The sequence below is a fragment of the Symphalangus syndactylus genome, chromosome 6 (genome assembly GCF_028878055.3).
Source record: "Symphalangus syndactylus isolate Jambi chromosome 6, NHGRI_mSymSyn1-v2.1_pri, whole genome shotgun sequence".
NCBI classification, from domain to species: domain Eukaryota; kingdom Metazoa; phylum Chordata; class Mammalia; order Primates; family Hylobatidae; genus Symphalangus; species Symphalangus syndactylus.
The window spans coordinates 141,669,994-141,696,227 of record NC_072428.2 but is presented as its reverse complement, the minus strand read 5'-3'; the positions used below and the strand labels follow the sequence as shown (position 1 = coordinate 141,696,227).

General features: G+C 35.8%; 1 protein-coding gene across 20 annotated transcripts in view; it reads left to right on the top strand.

Annotated features, from left to right (window-relative positions):
• The window catches only part of KMT2C (lysine methyltransferase 2C), a 306,855-nt gene that overhangs the window by 145,538 nt on the left and 135,083 nt on the right, over window positions 1-26,234 (top strand). For 19 of the 20 annotated variants that reach the window (XM_063641729.1, XM_063641734.1, XM_063641726.1 and 16 more), the window contains one exon: window positions 20,740-20,902. In XM_063641729.1, the coding sequence (XP_063497799.1) occupies window positions 20,740-20,902 (163 nt within the window). Of the gene's footprint in view, window positions 1-7,481; window positions 7,548-20,739; window positions 20,903-26,234 lie in introns of those variants that run through there. The other variant, XM_063641744.1, reaches the window with a different exon arrangement.

Here is a 26,234-nt window from a genome sequence, read left to right as displayed (position 1 = left end):
TGAGATTGCGCCACGCACTCCAGCCTGGGCAACAGAGCCAGACCTTGTCTGAAAAATGAATGAATGAGGGAATGAATGAATATGTTTGTTTGCTGTCACCCTGACACCTTGACTCTGGAGCTAAGAGGAAACTGAAAAATTTCTGTTTTAGAAAATTAAAGTTTTGTATGCCTATTTAAAAACATAGTTAAATTTTGGTAGGCCCATTCAATGAAGATGTCTCGATTTAATTTTAATCTTTGTTTTTAGTATTAAATAAGTTAAAAGAAATGAACTTAACTTTGTGGTGAGGTAGGTGGTATTCTTTGATATTGTAAAGGACTCCTTGAATGTAAAGTGTAGGGGAGGGGCGGAGAATAGTATGAATTTATATCTGCATAAAATATCTTGTGAAGGTTGCATAGGAAACTGGTAAAATTCTTTGCCTCTAGGAAACTTATTTTATACAGTTGTATACAAGGTGATTTTGTACTGCATACCCTTTAGGAACTTTTGAACCATGGTAATGTATTTATTTCAAAAATTAAAAACCTTTTAACAGTTTCTAACTTGTTTTGAAAATATACTTCAAAAGCTTATTTCTCTAGTTGTGCACTATTGTGTAAGTGTTTTATCTATTTGAAATTGATTTATGTATCGTGTGATATAAGGGGTCCAGTATCGTTTTTTCACACATGGAAAGCCAATTGTTACTACACCATTTATTGAAATATCTTTTTCCTCCTCATTTGAAATATAACTTATTATATAGCAAATGTTCAGTATATTTTAGATTGTTCGTAGGTTTTCTGTTTAATTCTTTGTGTATTTGAGAATCCCAGTGATAATATCAGGATGTCATTGTTACTGTAGCTTTATACTAAGTCTTTATATTTGGTAGTATAAGTGTTATTTCCACCTCTTCCTATGGCAGAGATACTTGGTTTAGACTAGCCTTTCCACTGAGAACAATTAGAAAAGCTGTATAAAATGTTGTTTCAAATAAATATTTAAGGGATCAGAAAAGTAGAAGAGTGGTGAGGACCTGAGGGAGTGAGAACTCAGAGGGTAAGGTTGTGCAGAGTTTGGCCTGACATTAAATTTTCTTTTCCCCTTGCTTTAATTGCTCAGTTCATAAAAATCCAGCTGACAGGTTGCAAAGCTGAGAAGCTTCTGGCAGTCTGCAGAGCTGGGAAGACGAAAAGGGAATTTAGGGGCCATTAAATACTATAGAAGTTTATTTAGGACCCTGAAGGCTACAGAGGGGCGGATTGAGGTGTCAGCAAATGACAGCCTGTGGGTCACATTCGGTCTTCCAGCTATGTTAATGTGGGACATGAGCTAAAAATGTTTTTTACCTTTTAAAATGTCTGAAAAAAATTTAAAAGAGAATAATATTTTATGACATAGGAAATCATATGACATTCAGGTATGAGTGTTTAAAACTAATGTTTTATGGGAACAAAACCACACCCATTTATTTGGGCATTATATATGACTTCTGTTGTTGCACTACGGTGTCAGAGTTGGTTGCTGCAGAGAGCACATATATTTCAAATTGCTGCTCTGCATGCTACGAATCATAGTGACATAGTTACAGTTTGTCAGTATGTGTGTGTGTGTGTGTGCGCCACACATATTGCCCTGGCATCTTATTTATTTCTCTCATTACCAGTGCATACCTACCTATCATGTTAAAACAAGAAAAGGATAAAAGTGGACTTTATATGTAACACTTTTGAGGCATAGTGGAATGTATATTATTATTAACATATTAGATAGCAAAGCATTATATTTATTATGCTAGAAGACTATGGCTGTGCTAAAAGAATATAATATATGTCAACATTACCAGACTGGGCACTTCTCACAATATTCCCAACCAACAGGAATAGAACTAAAAGGCCAGAAAAATTAGTAAATTAAAACAAAATTTTATCACAGCAGAATTTCTTCTCAAAAACAAAAAATGGAAATTAGGCTATAATTAAAGTAAGTTTTTCAATGGCTTATTTGTTAGCCAAGCACGGAAAACCATTACCAACAGTAGTTAATTAAATTATGTTTTATTATGGTAACCAAAGATGTGTCCACAGAAAATAAACTTTAAAAAAGACTATTTGCCTTTCAGCGAGAGTAATTGCTCTAAAAGTTAAGGACATTGGGAGTAATATCAAGTCATTTTGGAAAGAAGGGTGAATGATTTTTCATGGTTTTCTTAGGCTTTTGATGGATGAATAGGTGTTACCTGTACTGTTCAGTTGTTACATATTCCAGAAGTCAGTGCTGAGTTTGAAGTGATTGAAGAATTAGTGTTTATGCATAGTCTATGTGAAACAACTACAAGAGAAAATATTTTCAGAAAAGTTGAGCAAACACTAACTTAGTACAACCTGAAGTGGAATCCGCTAAGATGCGTTACAGTTGATAGTGGCAAAAATAACTGTGGAGCAGAAAGACTTGAGTTGGACAAATTTACAAAGCTTGTTAAATGTCAGGTGTTTAAAGCCTGATTATTTATTGTATTATTTATTAGCAGGTACTTTGCAGAAAATATTTAAATCTGTCATGTTTTAGTGAACTATTATATAATAGTGTCAGCAGTGATTTTGACTTGCGTTTGTGGACTTCATCATCAAATCCTGTGAATTTTTGTTAGATATAGGGCAGAATATACTGAATTGCCATTCTACATAGCAATTTAACGACTTGGAAGTGGTAAAGTTTTATTGCAGTTTTTTGCACTGAGGAATGAGGTTGAAATTTTTCTGAATAATATTGCCCTCAACTATTAAGTCAAACACTTAATAGCTTTGAAAGTTGGCTTTTCCTATAGATTTCATAATATTTTGTAACAAATTCACCTAAAATTACAAGGCAGAACAGTGATTATAAGTGAACCTTATACTGTGGTAAGGTCACTTCTACAAGAATAATGAATCATGAAAATCAAGAGAAAGAACAAATAGTAGGAAAATGTCTTCCAATTCCTTTTGGCCCTTCATATTTCCACCTAAACTCACAAGCTTTTAAAAAGACAATTATTTTTATTTATATTTAAAAAGATAATATAGGGTAATATTTTTGTAAAAGAGTTCTTGAGATACAGCACTGAATGTAAAGGAAAATACTGGAGCATTCAGCTACATTTCTGAAATAACTTCTGTTTATTAAAAGATACTATGAGAATGAAAGCACAAGCCCTAATGAATATTCCTGTTTGATACTACCCCAAAGCTTGAGAAGTGGTAGTTTCTCAAGTTTTTCAAGTGGTTTGGTGCAATCTGAAGACTGCAATCCGATCAATGAACTTTATATCTTTACCTTTTAAAATTATAATTTATGGGACGGGTGTGGTGGTTCACGCCTGTAATCCCAGCACTTTGGGAGGCTGAAGCGGGTGGATCATGAGGTTGGGAGTTCAAGACCAGCCTGGCCAAGATTGTGAAACCCTGTCTCTACTAAAAATACAAAAATTAGCTGGGCATGGTAGCAGGCACCTGCAATCCCACCTATGGGGGAGGCTGAGGCAGAGAATCGCTTGAACCCAGGAAGTGGAGGTTGCAGTGAGCTGAAATTGTGCCACTGCACTCCAGCCTGTGTGACAGAGTGAGACTCCATCTCAGACCAAAAAAAATATATAAATATAAATTATATATATATATATATATAAAATTTATTAGACTACCTTGCAATTTCAGGGGATCTTTTACCCATATATGATTTTATAAGATTACTAAGTTGTCTTTGTAAAATATTGGTTCACTGAGTGATCCAGATATTCCAACTATTGATAGTTGTTTTTTTTTTGTTTGTTTGTTTGTTTGAGACAGAATCTCACTCTGTTGCCCAGGCTGGAATGCAGTGGTGTGATCTCAGCTCACTTCCATCTCCTGTGTTCAAGTGATGCTCATGCCTCAGCCTCCTGAGTAGCTGGGACTATAGGCATGCACCGCCAGCCCCAGCTAATTTTCATATTTTTAGTAGAGATGGGGTTTCACTATGTTGGCTAGGCTGGTCTTGAACTCCTGGGCTCCAGTGATCCCAAAGTGCTGGGATTACAAGTGTGAGCCACCTTGCCTAGTCCTACACATTTTTAATAGATAACAAAATTCACATTTGTTATAATCCACTGATCTCATCAGAAAAGTCTTTTTTAAGTATTGGAATTAGTTAAGCTTACATTGTTGGATGTAAGTTTTTCAAATCATCTTATTGTCCACTCATGTTCTAACTTGTTTTCCTTGAAGTGACAGGCTCACTTTATTCATTTTTGAAGAAATATGTTAGATAATCAAGTTTTAATAATTGTAGTTTATTCTTACATGTAAAAATGGTGTTCCATGAAAAAAGCAGTTATTTCAATTTATAAATCACATGATCACAAATTCTTCCCTCAAGAAAAACTATGGTATAACAATTATTTTACGCATTATTTCTCATTTTCTCACATAGATAATTAAAAGATGTGTATTCATGGATCAAGACTTAAAACATTAATGAGTTTTGCTGCTTTATCAGTGATATTCTCAGTGATACTCTACATTATTTTTACTGTAATTGTAGTGCCAATTGAGAATGCGACAGCTTCTAGTACAGCTTGGTGCCAACTGCCTTCAGTTTTGGAAATGCATCAACGGTTTTACCCACCATAGCTTTTGCACCATGTAACAATTTTTGCTTCAATTGTTAAACGTTATTTTGAAAACTCAAGGAACAGTAAAGTCTGTTTTATTGCCCATATTTTTACTGTTTGTTCTTTCTTCCTTCAGGATGTTCTGAGAATCCTTTTTATCATTCTCCTTTCTGGTTCAATAACTTTTCTCACTATTCTTTTGGTGTAGTTTTGTCTCATGACTAATTTTTAGTTCTCATTCATCTCACAATTTCTTGATTTCCCTTTCATTACTAATGGATGTTTTTGCTGGATATAGAATTCTTTGTTGTCAGTTCTTTTAGGACTTGCAAAAATGTTATGCTGCTTTGTTCTGGCCTCCATGGTTTCAGGTGAGAAATCTGCTGTTATTTTAGTTGTTTTTCATCTGTGGATAAGGTGTCATTTCTCTTATTTCTCTCAAGGTTTTTTCGTTTAGTCATTAGTTTTCAGAAGTTTATGATATATATTAGCATTGATTTATTTGTGTGTATTCCTCTTTGGATTTATTCAATTTCTTGTATCTGTGGGTCTTCGAATAATTGTTCAGCTGCATCATGTTCCTTTTCTGAGACTCCAGTGACAGGAATGTTGCATCATTTATTATAGTCCCACAAGTGTCTTTAATGTCTTTTTTTTTTTTTTTTTTTTAATATTTATTTATTTATTGTCAGAGTTTTGCTCTTTTGCCCAGGCTGGAGTGAAGTGGTGTGATCTCAGATCACTGCAACGTCCGCCCCTGGGTCTAAGTGATTCTCCTGCCTCAGCCTCCTGAGTAGCTGGAATTATAGGTGTGTGCCACCATGCCCAGCTAATTTTTGTATTTTTAGTAGAGACAGGTTTTTGCCATGTTGGCCATGCTGGTCTTGAACTCCTCACCTCAGGTGATCCACCCATCTCGGCCTCCCAAAGTGCTAGGATTACAAGCCTGAGCGACCGTGTCTTGCCCCCACCCCCCCTGCCCTTTTTTTTTTTTTTTAAATCAGTTCATTTTCCTCTCTTGTTTAGGTTGGGTAATCTCTCCCATTTTGTTGTTCAGCTTAGTTTGTATTTTATTTTTGTTAGCATATTTTTTAGTTTTCAACTTAGTGTTTGTTTCTTTCTTGATTTCTTTGTGAAACTTTGTATTGTTTCCTTTGTTTCAAAATTATGTTTGTAATTGCTTTTTTTTTTTTTTTTTGAGACAGAGTCTTGCTCTGTTGCCCAGGCTGGAATGCAGTAGAATGATCTTGGCTCACGGCAGCCTCTGCTTCCTGGGTTCGAGTGATTCTCATGCCTCAGCCTCCCGAGTAGCTGGAATCACAGGCGTGCACCACTATGCCTGGCTAATTTTTGTATTTTTAGTAGAGGTGGGGTTTCATGATGTTGGCCAGGCTGGTCTCGAACTCCTGACCTCAAGTGATCCGACCACCTCTGCCTCCCAAAGTGCTGGGATTACAGGCGTGAGTGACTGTGTCCGGCTGTAATTGCTTGTTGAAGCAGTTTTATAATATATAGCTTAAAATCTTTGATAGATACTTATGACATCTATGAATTCTCATTGTTTGCACCTTTTGTCTCTATTTTCAAATTCCTGTTCAGATTTTCCTGGTTCTTAGTATGATATGACATGTTATATTTGGTTTAATCCTTTGCATTTTAAGTGTTGTGTTATGAAGCTCTGCATTTTATTTAAATCCCCCCTTTTAGTAGGATTTATCTGAAACTTTGCTTTTGGGGTGGAGGCGGGGCACAGCCTTGTTACTACTCCCAGGTGTATGTGAAGATTCCAGTTCCATAATAGGCCTTTGTTGACTCACTGATGGAGACGTACACCTAGTAAATGCTGAGTAGGAGTGAAAACTCTGGACTTGCATTATACCTTTGTGAATACCACCCTGGCTCAAAGGGTTCCTGCTTTTCACTTGGCCTCCACTGACACTGGGATGGAGGGGTGATTAAGTTATCACTGGGCAGTGCTTTGAGTTTTGATTCTCCAGTAGGCCTCTCCTGTCGTATCTCTTTAGAGGGAGGAGGGATAGGGATATGTCCTTATCATTGGGCGGGTGTTGAACTCAGGCTCCCCACTTTTTTTCCATCCACACTCTAGAGGGAGGAAGCCACGTTACTGCTCAGTGGGTATGAATGTCCTGTGTCCCCACTTGGCCTGCTGTGGTATCATGTTGTCTGTGAGTAGGAGTAGGGAATGGCTGACCATGTCCTCCTTTTAAGTCTTTGCAAAGATATATGGCTTGGGCTTTTCTTTGTACCATTTGGCTTAAACTGGTTTGTTGTTGTCTGTGAGTTTTTTGTCTTGGTAGCCTGCCGCTTCCCTGCTCTTTTGACAAGAGACAGCAGAATTTTCTTGGAGTTTTACATATGTGTGTGCCTGTTGGTGTTTCTGAGTTGTCTGCTTCTCTAGCAACTTTTCTTGTATATATGAGTCAGAAAGGAAACCTAGGGAATTCATCCTCTTTTGTTTCTTGGCACCTGAAGCCCTAATTGGTCTGCCCTCTCTCTACATTTTGTTGTCTTCTTTTGTTTGTCTTATGTATCACGGCCAAGGGTTTTTAAAGCTGTATTTAGTGGAAAGAACAGGGAAAAGTACATTTTCTGCATTTTGTCTGGAAGTGGAAGTCTGCATTCATTTTTGCCTTTTTTCCCTGAATATAGAGTTCTGGGATGATTATGTTTTTCTTCTTCAAGCATTTAAAAGATGTTGCATTGTTTCCTGTCTTCCATGGTTTCTAATGAGAAGTCAGGTGTGGTGTCAGTAGTATCATTATTCCCATGTATATAATAATGTTTTGATATTCTCTGGCTGCTTTCAGGATTTTCTCTTTATCTTTGGTTTTCAGCAGTCTGACTATGATGTGCCTAGGTGTGGTTTTCTTTGTATTCATCCTGCTTGGGGGTTGCTGAGCTTCTTGAAACTGTAAGTTGATATTTTTCACCAAATTTGTGAAAAGCTTGACTTTTATTTCTTATTCTTTTTCTGTCTCATTTCTCTCTCCTCTTCCTCTGTAACTCTAATTACATGAATGTTAGTATATTTGATGTTTTGTAGATTACTGAGGATCTATTCGTTTTCTTCCCAGTGTTTTTACTTTTAGTTCCTCAGAATAGATACGCTATTCATGTATTTTCAAGGAGATGGACCAATTTTCTACCAATCTCTTGTTAAGCCCATCCACTAAAATTTTCATTGAAATTACTATACTTATTAGTTGTAGAATTTTATTTTCTTTTCTTTTGAGACAGGGTCTCTGTCGTCCAGGCTAGAGTTCAATGGCGTGATCTCGGCTCACAGCCACCTCCACCTCCCAGGTTCAAGTGATTCTCGTGCCTCAGCCTCTCAAGTAGCTGGGGCTATGGGTGCCCACCACCACACCCAGCTAATTTTTGTATTTTTAGTAGAGATAGGGTTTCGCCATGTTGGCCAGGCTGCTCTCAAAATCCTGGCCTTAGGTGGTCCACCTTCCTTGGCTTTCCAGAGTGCTGGGATTACAGGCAGGAGCCATCGCGCCCAGACTGAAACTCTATTTAAATACAGATTTTAGCCAATGATATTCCACTTTTTTTTCAAGGGTAAAATGCCCTCCCATTCCAGCCAGTTTTTGGTTATTTACAGGTAACTTCAATTAGTTAGCTTTTACATTTTCTTCAGATTTGAGACATTTTAGGAAAGTTATTCTGTATTAGTCCCTATGCTATTACCCAATAAATAAATAAATTTATGTGTGAGTCATTGTTTTGTTAAGGTATATTTTGCATACACTATAATTCACTCCTTCTAAGGTGTTTATTGAATGTGATTTGGTAAATATGAACAGTCATGTAATTACCATCATAGTCAAGATACAGAATAGACCCTTTACCCATAAATTCGCTCATGACCTTTTGAAGTTACTGCCTACCTCCCACTCCAGCTCCTGGCAATCACCGATCTGTTGCTTTCCTATAGTTTTGCCTTTTCTAGACTAATGTATGAATGGAACCATGCAGTATAGAATCTTTTCTGTCTGCCTTTTTTTACTTAGCATAATGGTTTTGAGATTGGTCCATTCACTAGCTTACAGTTAAGTTTCGTTCAATTTTTGGCCAGTATATAAAGCTGCTGTGAGCATTTATGTGACATGCTTCGTGTGGATGTATCTTTTCATGTTTCTTGGGTAAATACCTAGGACTGGAATTTCTGACTTGTTGGAAATATATTCTTAACTTTGGAAAACAGTTTCACAGTTTCTTAAAAAGTGTCTGTATACTTTTCCATTTCTAGAGATCTGAGAGTTCCATTTGCTGTACATTGTTGCCAGCACTGGATATTGCCACTGTTTCTAAATTTTAGCCATCTGGTTGGCATTTAGTGATACTTTATTGTGGGTTTGATTTTGCATTCCCTGATGATTAATTAGATTGAGCCTCTTTTTATGTCTTTTTTTTTGCCATTTGTATGTCTTTGGTGACATATCTGTTAAAGTATTTTGTCTCTCCCACCATTTTTTTCCAATTGATTTGCTTGTCATCTTCTTGAGTTGTAAGAGTTTTTTTTATATATTATTCACAGAAGTCAGTTATTGGAGATGCATTTTATAAATATTTTTGCCTAATGTGTGACTTGTTTTCATTTATTTAGCAATGTTTATTGAACAGCAGAGGGTTTAATTTTGATGATGTTTGTCATTTGTTAATTTTTTGGAATTTGAAAAAATTATGCTCTTTTTGCTTTATTTATTATTTTTTTATTTTTATTTTTATTTTTTTTTTGAGACGGAGTCTTGCTCTGTCGCCCAGGCTGGAGTGCAGTGGCGCATCTCGGCTCACTGCAAGCTCCGCCTCCCGGGTTCACGCCATTCTCCTGCCTCAACCTCCCGAGTAGCTGGGACTACAGGCGCCCACCAACACGCCCCGCTAATTTTTTTGTATTTTTAGTAGAGACGGGGTTTCACCGTGTTAGCCAGGATGGTCTCGATCTCCTGACTCTTTTTGCTTTATTAAAAAATCTTTGCTTGCTCCAGTGTTACTTGTAGGTTTAAAAAATCCATTTATGGTTAAATTATACATATGATAAGAGAATATGAGATAAGATTCATGTTTCTTAGTTTTCCATATGGATTATTTAGCAGTTCCAGCATCATTCTAAAAGATTATTTATTGCTGTCTTGAATTATCTTGGCCCCTTGGTCAAAAATTAATTGAATATGAAAAAATGAGTCTATTTCTGTATTTTCTGTTCTTCTGACTTACTTGTCTCTCCTTATACCAAAACCAAACATAAAAAAGATTTTTTTTTCAAAATCATGAGTTGATATTTCTGTTTTCAGTTTAATTCAATAGCACAATTACATATCTTTAAAACAATTTTATACCTGTAGCTAAGCTATAGTTGTATATTTTCTTTTAATATCATCTTTCCTATAACCGAAAGTCATTAAAAGAAAAGATATTGTTTTTCTTTCAATTTCAAAGTAATCAAAACTAAGTGTACTAGTATTAAATAGTTAAAGCTAGTAGATCAATAATGAAATTTAATGTTACTGCTTTTTGCTATCTTTTTTTGAGTTTACTAGTGATGTAAAAGATTTGAGTTATTTGCTGTGATTATATAAATACTCTTTTGATGCATAATTCAGCTGTTAACATCATGTTAATTTGTGGCATTAATAATTTTACTGATAACCCTGCTGTGATTCTGATTTTTGGTAGTGGTTTTTACCTGGTAAGTAGCATTTTGTCGTTTGGCAGGTACTGGAAATCTGCTTTATCACTTCTTTTTTAAGAAAAGTGGAAAACACAAACAGTTTGTTCACCAAAGTTACATTTCAAGGATTCCATTCAACCAGAATCTGGTTCACCTTATTGACTCAGCTTGGGGGTATATATACTAGATTTTTACATACATCTGTTTGGAGAAACTCGTTTTATCTGTCTAATGTTTGTAAGACCAGAAGTTCTTTTACTGTTCTTGAAATAAAACTTTTAAGAAGCTGAGTATTCTTCTGTTAGTTTCAAATTTGGACTAAAATTACACCAAGGTTTTGGACTAAAGAGAAAGCAAATAATCTGTTCTTATGTTCTTAAAAGACATGATTTAAGTGTATCCAGTTAACTTGATTCTTACTGTGTCTTTGTTTACTCCTACTCAAATGAAAGCTTTTAAATTTTTTCCTACTTTTTGAAGTATTTAACTCTTCTGTAATATGCAGTGTTTTCTTATTAACTTTAAAGTTGTGTTAAGCAAACGTTTAAATTAATATTTCAATTTCAAAAACCCTAATTTGAAACAATAAATTTTATCATTGTATACGTTATGAGCTTTTAAGAATAACCAAAAAAATGGGGGTGGATGTTTTATGTGGAAGTTATGTGTATCCCTTTTCTGCTTTTGGCTAAGGACAGATATCTTAGAATTAGCTTTATGGTGCATTCATCTATATGATTATTTCAGTTAATATCATCCTAATATAATACAGGTTACTTGAGAAGAAAACAAACTCTTAACCCACTATTGGAGAGATACCAGGTAGGATACTAACCCTGATGTAGAATTTCGTGTGAGAAAGAAAAAGGAAAATATTTTCCATTAAAAGTTGAGTTTTTATCTAAAATTCTCTTAATTTTCTAAAAAAAACTTAATTTTTCTAAAAATATGTTGAAGAATTATATATAAAATTCACTTTGCTGTATATATAGGCTATATATATAGCTATATGCTATATGCTATATATATAGCGCTATATGTATATATATATATATAGCGCTATATGTATATATATATATATATAGCAAGTGAATAAGAGGTACACATTTCTAGGAATACCCCAAATATTAGAACCTATGTACTAAAATCACATCAGGAAACAACTAGCGCCCCAGAAATTCCATTCAAGCCTCCTGTTGGTTACTATTCCTGACTCCCCAAAGACATGCACCGTCATCTAGTAACAACATAGATGAGTCTTGCCTATGTCTGTATTTTGTGTAATTGGCTTTGTACTTTGTATAATTGAGCTACTAAGTACTGTTTTCTGTCACCTTTCACGTATATATTTGTGAGATAAATCCAAATTGTTCTTTCCAGTCGTTTATTTTTCTCATTGATGTATAGTATTCTGTTGTTAAGAGTACTATAATTTATTTATTTTACCGTTGGGCATTTTGAGGACTTTCAACTTGAGGTCATTATGAATTGTGTTCTGTGAACATTGCAGTATATTTCTTTTGGTTGACACTGAGAGTATTTTATGGATTCTAACCCCAAAGTGGCTACTTTCTTTTCTTACTTTGTTTTTTCTTTTTTATTTTTTTGAGACAAGGTGCAGCTCTGTCACCCAGGCTGGAGTGCAGTGGCGCAATCTTGGCTCACTGCAACCTCTACCTCCCGGGTTCAAGCGGTTCTCCTGCCTCAGCCTCTCAAGTAGCTAGGATTACAGGCGTGCACCACCACGCCTGGCTAATTTTTGTATTTTTTTTTAGTAGAAATGGGGTTTCGCCATGTTGGCCAGGCTGGTCTCGAACTCCTGGTCTCAAGTGATCTGCCTGCCTTGGCCTCCCAAAGTGCTGGGATTACATGCACGAGCCACCATGCCTGGCTATATGTTATTTTCTTACAACCTAAATAAAAACCATTATGTAAACAAGACAAAATATTCAGTACATTTCCATAGTCGATGAATTTGTCTTTATTACTTGTATATAACTAATTATGAACTCCTTGAGTTCAGTTCCTCTTTCATTTCCTGACTCTATGGGCTTGAACAAGGAAATTTAACCTCTCTGCTTCATTTGTAAAATGAAAAATAGTGATATCTACCTAAAATGGTGGTGGTTAGATGGGAATAAAGTAATTTCTTTTTTTTTTTTAGATGGAATCTCACTCTGTTGCCCAGGCTGGAGTGCAGTGGTGCGATCTCGGCTCACTGCTACCTCTACCTCCTGGGTTCAACTGATTCTTCTGCCTCAGCCTAACAAGTAGCTGGGATTACAGGCGCCTGCCACCAGGCCCAGCTAATTTTTGTATTTTTAATAGAAACGGGGTCTCACCATGTTGGCCAGGGTGGTCTCAAACTCCTGACCTCAGGTGATCCACCCACCTCTGCCTTCCAAAGTGTTGGGATTACATGCGTGAGCCACTGTGCCTGGCGTAGATGGGAATGAAGTAATTCTTATAAAGTACTTGGCTTAGTTGCTGGCAAATAATAATGCTTACTGATTCTTGCATATTACCCATAGTTTATTGGCTAACTTTATGCCTTCCTTAAATTATGAAATTCTATAAAGTATCCTTGTTTATTTTAAAATTATACTCATTTTTGTAACTTACATGCTTTATTTTTATATATCCAGGATACTAGATATTTGTAATTCAAATTGGAGGTTATTTTTTGTCATTTGATGTTTTTTCCTGTAATGTGTGTTCTCACCACATAGGTTTTACATTTTTATGTAGTCAGATTTATTCATGTTTTTATTTGTGGTTATGTTAAAGATTATAGCTATTAGGGACCTATTTCTTCAGGGTTTATAATTTATGTATGTTGTTACAAATAGAGAAATTACTTTTTCTTTGACCCAATAGGTAGAGGGCACTTTTGTGGACTCAGAAAGCTTGCCTCTCCTATTTTATTTTAGGAAAATATCTGAGATTCTGCCTCCTCATTTCCAAGCCAGAGTTTAAAATATTTACATTTTTACTTCATAGTGTTAAGACATTGTGTAATAAGTATAATGTTTAAAAAAATATATTAAAAATGTAATAGTGGTTTGGCAGAGACCAAAGCATGGAGGGCCTTGAAATGCTGCTCTATTTGTTATCTATTATTATAAAGCAATTACCATAAACTTAATATCTTAAAACAGCACCCATTTAGGTCAGAACTCAGGGCAGGCTCAACTGTGCTCTCTATTTAAGGTCTCACAAGACTCAAATCAAGGTGTTACCTGGGTGGAAGGCTCTGGGGGTGAATCCTCTTCTAGGCGCATTCAGGTGTGGGAGGAATTCAGTTCTATGCAGTTGTAGGGCTGAGCTCGCCATTTTCTTCCTTTTTTTTTTTTTTTTTTTTTTTGAGACGGATTCTTGCTCTGTCGCCCAGGCTGGAGTGCAGTGGCACAATCTTGGCTCGCTGCAACCTCTGCCTCCTGGGTTCAAGTGATTCTCATGCCTCAGCCTCCCAAATGGCTGGGCTTACAGATGTGTGCCACCATGCCGGCTAATTTTTTTTTTTTTTTTTTTTGTATTTTTAGTAGAGACGGGGTTTCACCGTGTTAGCCGGGATGGTCTCAATCTCCTGACCTCGTGATCCGGCCCCCTCGGCCTCCCAGAGTGCTGGGCTTACAGGCGTGAGCCACCACGCCCTGCCAAGCTCGCCATTTTCTTACTGCCTATTGGCCTGGGTCACTCTCAGTTCCTAGAGGCCACTCTTTGGTTTTTGCTCCTGGCTCTTTTTATCTTCAAAGATAGCAACAGTGTATTGAAATGTTCCCTTGCTGTGAATTTCCCTTTTGCTGCTAGCTGGAGAAAACTCTGCTTTCAAAGGGATTATTTGATTAGATTAGGCAAATCTCCCTTTTGATTAATTCAAAGGCAGTTAATTGGTGGCTTTTTTTTTTTGAGACGGAGTCTTGCTGTGTCACCCAGGCTGGAGTGCAGTGGCGCGATCTCGGCTCACTGCAAGCTCCGCCTCCCGGGTTCAGGCCATTCTCCTGCCTCAGCCTCCCGAGGAGCTGGGACTACAGGCGCCCGCCAACACGCCCGGCTAATTTTTTGTATTTTTAGTAGAGACGGGGTTTCACCGTGTTAGCCAGGATGGTCTCGATCTCCTGACCTCGTGATCCGCCCGCCTCGGCCTCCCAAAGTGCTGGGATTACAGGCTTGAGCCACCGCGCCCGGCCAATTGGTGGCTTTAATCACATCTGCAGAATTCCTTTGCCATATAGTATATTAATGGCATTATCCTTGCCATGATATTTCATCATATTTACAGCCTCGGTATTAGGGTAGAGAATTTGGTGGGGTTGGTGGTATGTGGGCATTTTAGGATACTGCCTACCACGCATTCTGTATTGAGGAGTTTGCGTCTGATTCAGAATATATTTGTATTCCTTTAGAAAGATTACTGTGGCAGCAGTGAGGAGGATGTGTCAGAAAGGAAAGATACTGGCAGGAGAAAAATCCCACTCTTAGCAGTCTCCATTTTGATTTTGTAATGTCGTTTGATGTTACTTTTTTAGCAGATGTTTCAATCAGAAATGTGTGTTTAATAGTATGCCAACTAGAATGATTAGCCTGGACCAGAAGAAGAATTATGAGTCAGTCACTGAACTGTTCATTACTTCAGGTCAATTCATATACAGAATAATTTCATAGATTAGGTTTTATTTCAGTCAGCTCTATTTCATTTTCTAAAGCGAACAGTTGTTTTAACATCGAATCTCATTAATAGCATTTTAATAAACACAGTATTAGGGTGGGTTTACTTCCCTACATTGCGAATCTCATGGATTATATGTTGATTCTTATTGGCTTAATTTTTGAATCGGGCATTATTTATTTTAATTCTTTAGTCTTACAGTTTTGTATGTTTGAAGCTATATTTTTTCCTCTGAATACCACATTTGCCATGTCACAGATTTTTTGATGTTTCTTAATCATTTAAAAATAATACGTGATTTTTCTTCTTGATTGAAACTCTGCTGTTATATAGAAAGGACTTTTAAATTTTGCCAGTGGGTAGATTTGGGAATTTATCTTTATATTGTGAATTTCTAATTTTTATTGTATTAGGTCTAGGGACACATCTGCTTTTACTGAATATAACCTAGGAAATACCTGCTTTTAAAAATATGTGGACATTTCTTTATGACCATACATGTGAATTTTTTTTGAAAATTCTATGTACATTTGAATAGAATGTTTTCACTATTTTTGGAATATAGAGATCTGTGTGTATTTTATGTGTCTGTTTGAATCAAACCCGATCATTGTTATTATTTATTTCATATCTACTTAATATCCTGATTTGAGAGCTATGTTAAAGTCTAATCTATGCATGTTATTTCTACTCAGCTTTACTTTTTATATGTGATATATATTTATTAGGTTTATAAACTTTAATCACTATGGCTTCTTTTGGAATTTACACTGTAACATAAAACTTATGTTATTATGAAATATCATCTTCGACTTGTTCACTGCTTCTTAGTTTAAATTCTATTTCTTTGCAATTACTGCTATACCTGCATTTTTTTGGATAGAATTTGTGTTTTTTTCCCCTCAAGTCTGTTTTTGAATTGTGTATGTCACTGTGCATTGTGCATATGTATGAATATATGTATATATATACATATATATGCACACACACACACATATATATAGCCGCTCCTGTGTTGCTGTAAAGAAATACCTGTCGCTGGGTAATTGATAACAAAAAGAGGTTTAATTGGTTCACAATTCTGCAGACAGTACAGGAAGTGTGGTGCTGGCCATCTGCTTCTGGTGAGGGCTTCAGAAAGTTCGAAATCATTTAGCTGGGCCCGGTGGCAGGTGCCTGTAATCCCAGCTACTCGGGAGGCTGAGGCAGGAGAATTGCTTGAACCTGGGGGGCGGAGGTTGCAGTGAGCCGAGATCGGGCCACTGCACTCCAGCCTGGGCAACAGAGTGAAACTCTGTCTCAAAAAAATAAATAATAAATTTTAAAAAAAGTTTGAAATCATGGTGGAAGGAGAAGGGGGAGCAAGCATCTCACATAGCAAGAACAGGAGCAAAGGAGAGGGGTGGAGATGCCATACACTTTTGAACAACCAGATGTTGTGAGAACTCACTCATTATTGCAAGGACAGCACCAAGCTGTGAGGGATTTTCCCCCATGACCCAAACACCTCCCATAAGGCCCCACCTCCAACATTGGGGATTACATTTCAGCATGAAATTTTGGCGGGGACAAATATCCAAAGTATTTCATTCATTTTATATTATATATGTGTACACACACACATACATAAACGAAGTCTGTAGTGTAGTTATATGTAAAATATGTGTATGTGTTAAGTAGTATATTTTGTATGTTTTGAAAGTTGCTGTGTTTTACTAGCGAGTTTAACCTATTTACATTTGTTATCCATGGACTTCAATGTTAGCTTAAGAGACAATAAAATTTTGGTTTTAAATAATTTTTTATAGACCTAGGAAAATAATGATTTTTGGGGGGTTTCTTTTTAATTCAGTATTGGTAATGAGAACTGATGCCTGATTCTTCTTTTTTTGTAATGATCTGTTTTCTTTTTTATGTGGCTCCGAGAATTTTCCTTTTATCCTTGTTATTTCAAACTTTCTGGGAAGTTTTTACCTGAAGCTGCCATTCAGGGAGTTTAAGGAGGCATTGTTACAGATCAAGAGTGGGTATTTTTGTAGGGATGTAGAGATAAGTGGAACAGTGATAATGACTCTTTGGATTTTAGGTTCCTCATCTGTTGAATGAGGATTATGCTTAATTAAATGTTAGCTTTTATTATTAGATATTTACATAACTTTTCCTTTAGAATTTGGTGATTATAATCCCTCCTATTTTCTCCCTTTCTGGTACTCATATAAAACAGACATTGGACCTTCTGGATCAGATTTTCATGTCATTCTACCTCTTTCTCTTACTCTCCATCCTTGTTCTTTAATTACTGCATCCTGGGAGAATCCTAGTTGCCTAATACTAAAAAAAGATTGGTGAAGATTAAAAACAAATTTGGAGCATGGGGAGCCTTATAATACTTATTTATTAGAGCACATAGCCTAAAACCATTGCTATAGTTGGTACAGAATAAATACTGGATAATTAATTAAATGAACTGTGGGATATTTAACTTCTTGGTATTTTTTTATGATACAACTTTAATCTCAGAAATTTCGTACATTCTGTTTTGTTTTATAGATACATTTTGACAGATTCTTACTTCAATCTATTAAATAAAAGTTTTGAAAATTCCTCAGACTCGTTCTTAAAATTGGCAATATGAGTTCTCACTGAGTTTTTTTTGTTGTTGTTGTTGTTGTTATTGTGTTCTTGGATTAATGTGGGAAAATATTATTATAACGTTACTTTTTTTCCTTTTCTTACTCCCTGTCTTTTTAATGATGAATAAAAGTGAAAAGAAAAAAAATGCTGTCTAGGAATTTTCATTATTGATTCAAATAAACCATTTAGTTGATACACCGTTTAAGGGCTTTTTTTTTTTTTTATAGACAGGTTCTCACTTTTGTTGCCCAGGCTAGAGTGCAGTAGTGTGATCACAGCTCACTGCAGCCTCAACCTCCTGGGCTCAAGCAATTTTCCCACCCCAGGCTCGTGAGTAGCTGGGACCATAGGTGCATGCCACCATGCCCACCTAATTATTGTATTTTTTGTAGAGATGGAGTTTCACCATGTTGCCCAGGCTGGTTTTGAACTCCTGAGCTCAAATGATCCACCTGCCTCAGCCTCCCAGAGTTCTGGGATTAAAAGTGTGAGCCACCATGCCCGGCCAAGAGCTGTTTTCTTTATCCCTCCTCCCCAAATGTTAATTAGCTTCGTAATTGTTACTTATGTATTATATATTACTTAATATATTATTAATATTTTAACTTGCTTGATTTCTTTTATGTGTAGTGTATAAGAGTGTTGACATTTGAGAAGTTCTCTGTGGAAATCCATTCTTTGATATTGTCTACGATTTTACAAGGACTTTTTATTTGGTTTAGGAAGATACATTCCAGACTATGTATATATAGTAAACATTTTCTTTTAATGCCGAGTGCTCTTCCTTAGCTATGTAATTGTAACAGATGGGTTTGAAGCGTTCTCCTAAATGTAGTGTTTTCTTTTCCTTCTTTTATTCACTGATATCTTTATATGATATTGTAAATTAGTATGTTAGATATATTCCAGTACTTTTCATAGTAGTTTAGCTAAAGTAATACAATATTTTTCATTGCAGGTTAGAAACACCAATATGATTAAGAGAACATATTGGTGTTTCTAAAATGAGAAAGACATTGAGAAGCTGGTCAATTTAAATTATTTTCTGTTATTATATACTTACCTCTCATATTTTATCTGCCAAGATTATTTTTAGTGCAAAAGGCTTCTGTAAAACTTGCCATATGGTATCAAAATAAGTGATTTTAGATTTTAACAACTTAGCAGAAATTAGTTATGTTAATGAGTTGTTATAAACATTTTTCAACTGATTGTACTTTTTCTTTCAACATTTACTTGGCCTTTCTATTCGGATATTTAGACTACCAAGGTGTTGTATTTGTACTTAATTCTGGGTTCTGTTAATGCACTAAACATATTTAGATACCTTGGGAGTTATAATATAAAAAATTACCTCTTTTGTAAAAGCTGGTTATTACACTTTATCAGTGAAGACAAATATTTATTTTTTTCTGTGTTTCTAATGCATTAATACCCTTGAGTGCCAAAATAGCACTGAAATGTTATTCTGTATACTTATAAATATTGTATAAAATTAAAGTGTCACAACAGTAATCAGTGTTTATGCATTATTTAGAAGCTTCTCCTGCTTCAGCCTCCTGAGTAGCTGGGACTACAGGCGCCCACCACCACATCCGGCTAATTTTTTGTATTTTTAGTAGAGATGGAGTTTCACTGTGTTAGCCAGGATGGTCTCGATCTCCTGACCTCCTGATCTGCCCGCCTTGGCCTTCCAAAGTGCCGGGATTACAGGTGTGAGCCACCGGGCCCGGCCAAATTTTTGTATCTCTTTCTTCTTTCTGATTCCGCCCTCAAGAGTCACTTAGCTTTGTTATGTTGATTCAGTGCAGTAGACTGATGACAGTGAGGAAGAGTTTGATAGTATGTGATATACAGATTTATACATAAAACATTGAAAACAATTATAATTTTAACTGCTGTAGTCCCTGGTTAATTAGCAGAATATAAAGTCAGTGTAGTAACGTGTGAAGATATCCACAGTAATGTTAGCAGGGTCCAACTGTCTCTGTTACATGAGGCTCCAGTTATCTCAGCTAAGCTGTTTATGAGCCACACTTACAAACAAGCTCACCAAAAGTTAAGTCTTTTTGGTATATGTATAGGAACACCTATCTATTAGGGCCTATTTCAAGCAGCATTTTTGGTGCTTTGGATACAAAGATAGTATGGTGCCTCAATTGAAGGATCTTGGACTAGGATGAGAAAAAGATAAACTGATCATGTAATGGCATAAGCAAGTAAGTACCGTGTAATGGTGTAAACAAAAATATACGTTAGATAGTCATTTCCCACAGAGAGATTTCATACTGTATAGTACAGGGCCCATCAAACTCTCTTCAAAGAAAACGATGCTCAAAGTGGACTTGGGAGAATGAGGAAGAGTTTGTGAATCATTCTAAGGGAAAACTGAATAAGTAAATGCAACATTTTACATAATTTGTTCTGACTTCTTATGTGTTCACTTGCCCTAGACTGCCCTTCTTGTTTGGGGCTTATTTCTGTGTGTTTTACCACTTGCAAGATAATGGAGGCAGGTTGAAATGGGAAAGAGACCAGATGACTAATTTTTTTTCCCCCGCATTTCCATCTTTTGTTAAGAAATTTTAAATTGATTGCTACATTGAAGTATGTAGGTTTTTTTTTTTTGTGTGAGTCTTTAACCATTTGTGTCCCTGTTAACTTATAATTGATGAGTTTATTTTGTATTTATTTTTAGGCAGGGTAAAAAATAGTAATATGTCTCATAAATAATATATGTTCCTATTACTAGTTTTGGTGGGATTTAAAAACTTTATAATAATCCTCAATGTAGAAACCTGCCCTTTTAACCATATTACTATTTGCTTTTAAAAAAAAATCTTTAGGTTTTGTTTCAAAAATGCTTCAAAATTTATTTTTGAAAATATAAGGAAAATGAAATTCTGACTTTCTAATTTGAATGGAAGGATGAGTTGGTAGCACACGAAGCACTAAGTTGAGTAATGTAGATTTTATTATTTTTAATGAATCCTTTGTTTAATATTTTGCAGGTTCAATTTGTTTTACTTGTGATGTACAGAGTTTTTTATACCTTCCCAGCTTATGTTTGAATATTCCTTTTCAAGGTTTTATAAAGAGATTTCTCTCCTTTACCCCTTTCAGCGATGTGCATTTTGTAAGCACCTTGGAGCCACTATCAAATGCTGTGAAGAGAAATGTACCCAGATGTATCATTATCCTTGTGCTGCAGGAGCCGGCACCTTTCAGGATTTCAGTCACATCTTCCTGCTTTGTCCAGAACACATTGACCAAGCTCCTGAAAGATGTAAGTTTACTATGGATAGACTGTTAAACTTCAACCAATGTATTTACTGAAAATAACAAATGTTGTAAATTCCCTGAGTGTTATTCTACTTGTATTAAAAGGTAATAATACATAATCTTTAAAATCTGAGGGATCGTTGCCAGAGATTGTTGGGGAGGGATATGTTATCAATGGTTTCATTGAAATTAAATCCAAAAAGTTACTTCCTCAGAAAAATCAAATAAAGTTTGCATGTTTTTTATTCTTAAAACATTTTAAAAACCACTGTAGAAAGATATAAATAGGGACTATGCAGTATTTCTGATTTATACTATAAAATAATTTATTAAAAAGTCAATCAGTATTCAACATCTTTTACACTAAAAAGCCATACAGTTGAAGAATTAGAAGACAGTTCACTCAGGTGTTATTTCAGGATTTACGTTAATAGGAACACCAAACACTTCTGAAATTCTTAGAAATTGTGTATCCCTGATAGCTGTAATAGAAATCTCTGCTAGCACCTTTTCATGATTCATCTATCTTAGTCATCTATAATCTGCAGTTGTGCTGTTTTTCTTTTCCAGATAGTATTTTATAATTCAATGAAAATGTTTAAATGCTTGAAATTTGTGTTATACAGGAAATTATAACTCTTTACTGTTGTATCATTAAATAGAGATCTCTCCTTTTTCTTACTATGTGTTTTCCCAATGAGCGTGTATGTTTTGGGATCTTTTTTCTCCTAGTCTGTTGAATTTTGAATCTCATTATGAAACCTCCATGATATTTTATTCAGTCTTTTTTATGTCACCTCTTAGTTACCTAATGTTAGCTTTTACCTGTTCCTTAGCAATGTTGATAAAAGCTTTTTTCCTATCTTATCCAGGTCTGTGAAACATAATATAGCTACCCCAGGCTTAAACTAATCTCAAATACAGTTAGTCTACATGATCATTACCCTTTATCTTTGTTGAGTACCGTAATTTCATTTTCCACTAAAATTATTTGGTGTCCACATATGTAATCATATCACCCTTAGTAACCTAGTGTACAGACAAATTATAGGTAAGGCAAACTAAAATTTTAAATTATATTTAGGCTAATAAATAAGGGATTTAAAGTTTTAAAATGCTTTAGATTGTACACTCTTAAATCTGGAAGAGAAGAACTTTCATGCACAGCAACTGTTATGGCTACTATTTATGTACTGAGTTACTTCAGCAAGTGCATAAACTGGCAGTTATCAGAGTGGATTATATTCTGGGTGGCATAATAAGTATACTTTGTCATCTCAGTAAAGCAATTTTGTGTGTATGTAAGAATCTGAATTTTATTCAGCCTTTTGTAGTTAGTCATGCTTTAGACCTCAGTAAACAACATGCATACTTTCATAAGAATGTTGTTCTAATGTTAGAACATTTTATTACTTAATGGCAGTGCTACTTTCTACTGAAAACTGTGTTCTAATAGTGTATACCTTCAGTTACATGTTAGCAATCATAAATCAGTTAGTAAAATAATAAACTGTAAACACTGAGGTGAGATAATTTGCTGTCGTTGATCAACTACATAATGAAAGGTTTATGGCAACATAAAGCTAAAAGATATACTAAAATTATGAGTACTCTGCCTTTTTCCAAAATAGACTTATGGAGACTCATAAAAATACATGAGCAATAGGATAACACTAAAAATAAGTAAGGAAATTTGGCAATGGAAAATTTAGATAGGATAAATATGAAGGTAATAGAGAGACCCCCCAAAGATATATAATTCCAGACGTAACCACAAATTTGGCCCCATACCTTTTCAGCAGTCAGTACAAAGAAGGAAATATGAGCCCTTAATCTGATTCTTACTATTTATAACAAGACGTCACTTGATATAATAATAACAAGACGTCACTTGATACAATGCAATGAAAAATTGTCTTAAAGTAGCCACCTTGCAGTAGAAAAATACCAGTTGCATAGGGCTGTTTCTTATAGCAGACTTCAGACTAAGTGGTGTAAAATCAAGGCCTAAATGACTACATTAGATTTCTTCCGGTTTTTTTTTTTTTTTTTTTTTTTTTTGAGATGGAGTCTCACACTGTCTACCTGGCTGGAATGCAGTGGTGTGGCCTCGGCTCACTGCAAACTCCGCCTTCTGGGTTCATGTGATTTCTCCTGCCTCAGCATCCCAAGTAGCTGGGACTACAGGCGCACACCATCACACCCAGCTAATTTTTTGTATTTTTAGTAGAGACGGGGTTTCACTATGTTGGCTAGATTCATCTCGAACTCCTGACCTCGTGATCTGCCCATCTCAGCCTCCCAGAGTGCTGGGATACAGAGGCGTGAGCCGTCGTGCTTGGCCTCCTTGGGGATCTTAAACAGTGCATTCTAACTACACAGCGTTCTGACCCATCTGTTAAGATGATCATAATCTTGGATTAAGTTCCAAGGATATAATTTAAAGAATATTGCAGATAGGATGTTTTATCACCTTTTTAACATCTTTTATAAGTATTTCTTCCTATCCTAATTGTGTGTCATGACAGAACTTACTTTTTATGCTTTTAAAATGATACTGTCTTAAATCATAGTGTTATTATGAGGGTTAAATGAAAACAGTGAATGGAATTCACATAACATTGTGCCTTGTATATATTAATTGCTTTAAAAAAGGCAGTTATTTTACCTCGTATCTAAGGCTTAAGTTATGAGAATGATAATACGTATTGAGTATATGTATTTTCTGTTGCTTCCTAAGGGGCAGAGCAGTAGCTGTGATAGTTGACTGAGTTAGGAGTAAGGTTGACATCTTTTTATAAAAGTTGTGAAATTTAACAAAAGCATGCATCTCATTATAAAGAAATCCACTAAAGAGAGTATCTGTGAAGAAGGCCAAGATTTTCATCAGGAAACCCTTTTAGGGTGCTCTATCATAGGTAAATGGCTGGTCATTGTTGCAACATTATTTTCATGATGACACAAGGATACATTAACCTTGTCTGGAAATATTACACTAAAAATCCATCTAGGAGATACAACCAGATACACTTCCTGAATAGGAAAACTGGATGGCAAGAAGCCAATCATGCAAGATAAGAGGAAAGAACATTCCAGGGAGAGGGAACAGACCACTGCACAGACCTTGAGGAATGGACTTGGCATGATTCATGAACAGACAGCATGTCATTTTACTTGGAGCATAGTAGCCTACTAGGTGGGTAGTAGAGACCTCAAGGCGAACAAAGGCTAGATCATGTAGGCCTTGTAAGCAAGGGAAGGAGTTTGGGTTCTCTTCCATCTGCAATGAGAAGTCTTTGCAAGGTTTAAACATGAAAATGCTACATGTCTTAATTCACCCCCTGTTCCTCAATGTATTTGCTCATCATTTAGCTTTAATTCCTTTTACTTCACCTAAGCTTTAACTCCAGCCTGTATTTTTTGGTTGTCTTTGTATTTCTTTTTTTTTTTTTTTTTTTTGAGACGGAGTCTCGCTCTGTCGCCCAGGCTGGAGTGCAGTGGCGCAATCTCGGCTCACTGCAAGCTCCGCCTCCTGGGTTCACGCCATTCTCCTGCCTCAGCCTCTCCGAGTAGCTGGGACTACAGGCGCCCGCCACCACGCCCGGCTAATTTTTTTTTTGTATTTTTAGTAGAGACGGGGTTTCACCGTGGTCTCGATCTCCCGACCTCGTGATCCGCCCGCCTCAGCCTCCCAAAGTGCTGGGATTACAAGCGTGAGCCACCGCGCCCGGCTGTCTTTGTATTTCTTGACATTAAGTCCTGTTGCTTTTCTTTTACCCTAAATTCTGTCAGTCCTCTGACCTTTCTTATCTATCTGCCAATGATATGGTCTAGCCTGTTTGGATGACATCCATGATTTATTTTTTCTTTCCAGAGATTCTCTTTTATAGACAAATCACTCAGCACAGTGTCCTGCCAGTAATGAAAACTGGCAGATGATAGGGTGTGATGGAAATTAGAAAGCAATGCTGATTTGGTCCTTCTTAAATTCACACTGACAGCTATTTTGACTTTTGTTGCTGTTCACCAATGCTTTTATTCTTATGTGTTGTCTGGACTTTCTTAAGCAATAGTTTCATCAAGTTTAAGGATCTACGATAAGCTCTGTTCTAATTTAAGCTCAATGTTTTTGTCTTTTTTATCTTTTCTTTTTACAGCTGTCTCTTAGGAAATGACTTTCTCTAAAGATGATCATTTTGTTTCCTCTCACTTTTCTCCTGCTATAAGAACCTTGCTCCATTTACTTCATTTAGCTTCTTCATTGTATGCCACTGTTGGCATTTCATGTCTACTTTTGTGTATACCCCAATACTCATCACTTTCATTGATCAGTAGTAAAGTTTGCTAAGGAGTCAATTTGATTAGTAGTCAAGAGCCTGATCTTAGAAGCCAAATAGACCTGGATTTTACTCCTCTCCCCTCTTAAATTATCTTTAGTTATAGCCTGTCTTTTTGCTTTTTCAACTGTTTAAAGAAAAATTTCTTAGTTGATTATTGCTTTAAACTTAACGTCTCTGGCTTACAGACATGTGTGTCTAAATATTCATATTTAATTTCTGACATGACACCAAAGCTATCTAGTAGTATCGATAATCTTATACATGACCTCCAAAAGGTTGTTTCAGTATTCCCACACATCTTCTCCTGACTGGGAGGGTTGGAACCAACCTCATTTCTTTGTGTAGTGCTTTTAAAAATTATTGTTTTTCACATAACGCATATTAAGTGTTTTTGCACCAGATGTATTACATGGATATTTTTCTTTGACGAATTTATTACCAATGATCCATAGTAATCAAATAACACAGCAAGGTTGTCAGTAAGGAATTGGTGGAAATCATCATAGTCTAAAAAGTGATTTTTGTGACAGTGACAGTTGCCTTGTTGCAGAGCGGACTTTGTTGTATATAACAGTGCTGTGCACTATAAACACAATGTGAACAACATAAGTAATTTTTCTAGTGGGTATGTTAAAAAGAGTAAAAGGAAACATTTGGGAATAATTGTAATAAATTTTATTTAATTCAGTAATCCAAAATAGTAATATTTCAAATTTTGAGATACTTTTTCCTCTATTAAGATTTCGGAATCCAGTGTGCATTTTATGCTTACTGCACACCTCAATTTGAACTAATCACATTTCACTTGTTCAGAAACCACATGTCGCTAGTAGCTACCATGGCAACTTGAAGTGTCAGGGGAGCAAACTCTAGAAAGTTTCACAGAAGCAGTTTAGTGTTCCTAGGAAAGTATAATAGAAAAATGAATTGATTATCTGATAATTAGTTTCTGATAATTAGTTGAGTATTTCCCCCAATTTTTAAAAGTATTACAGT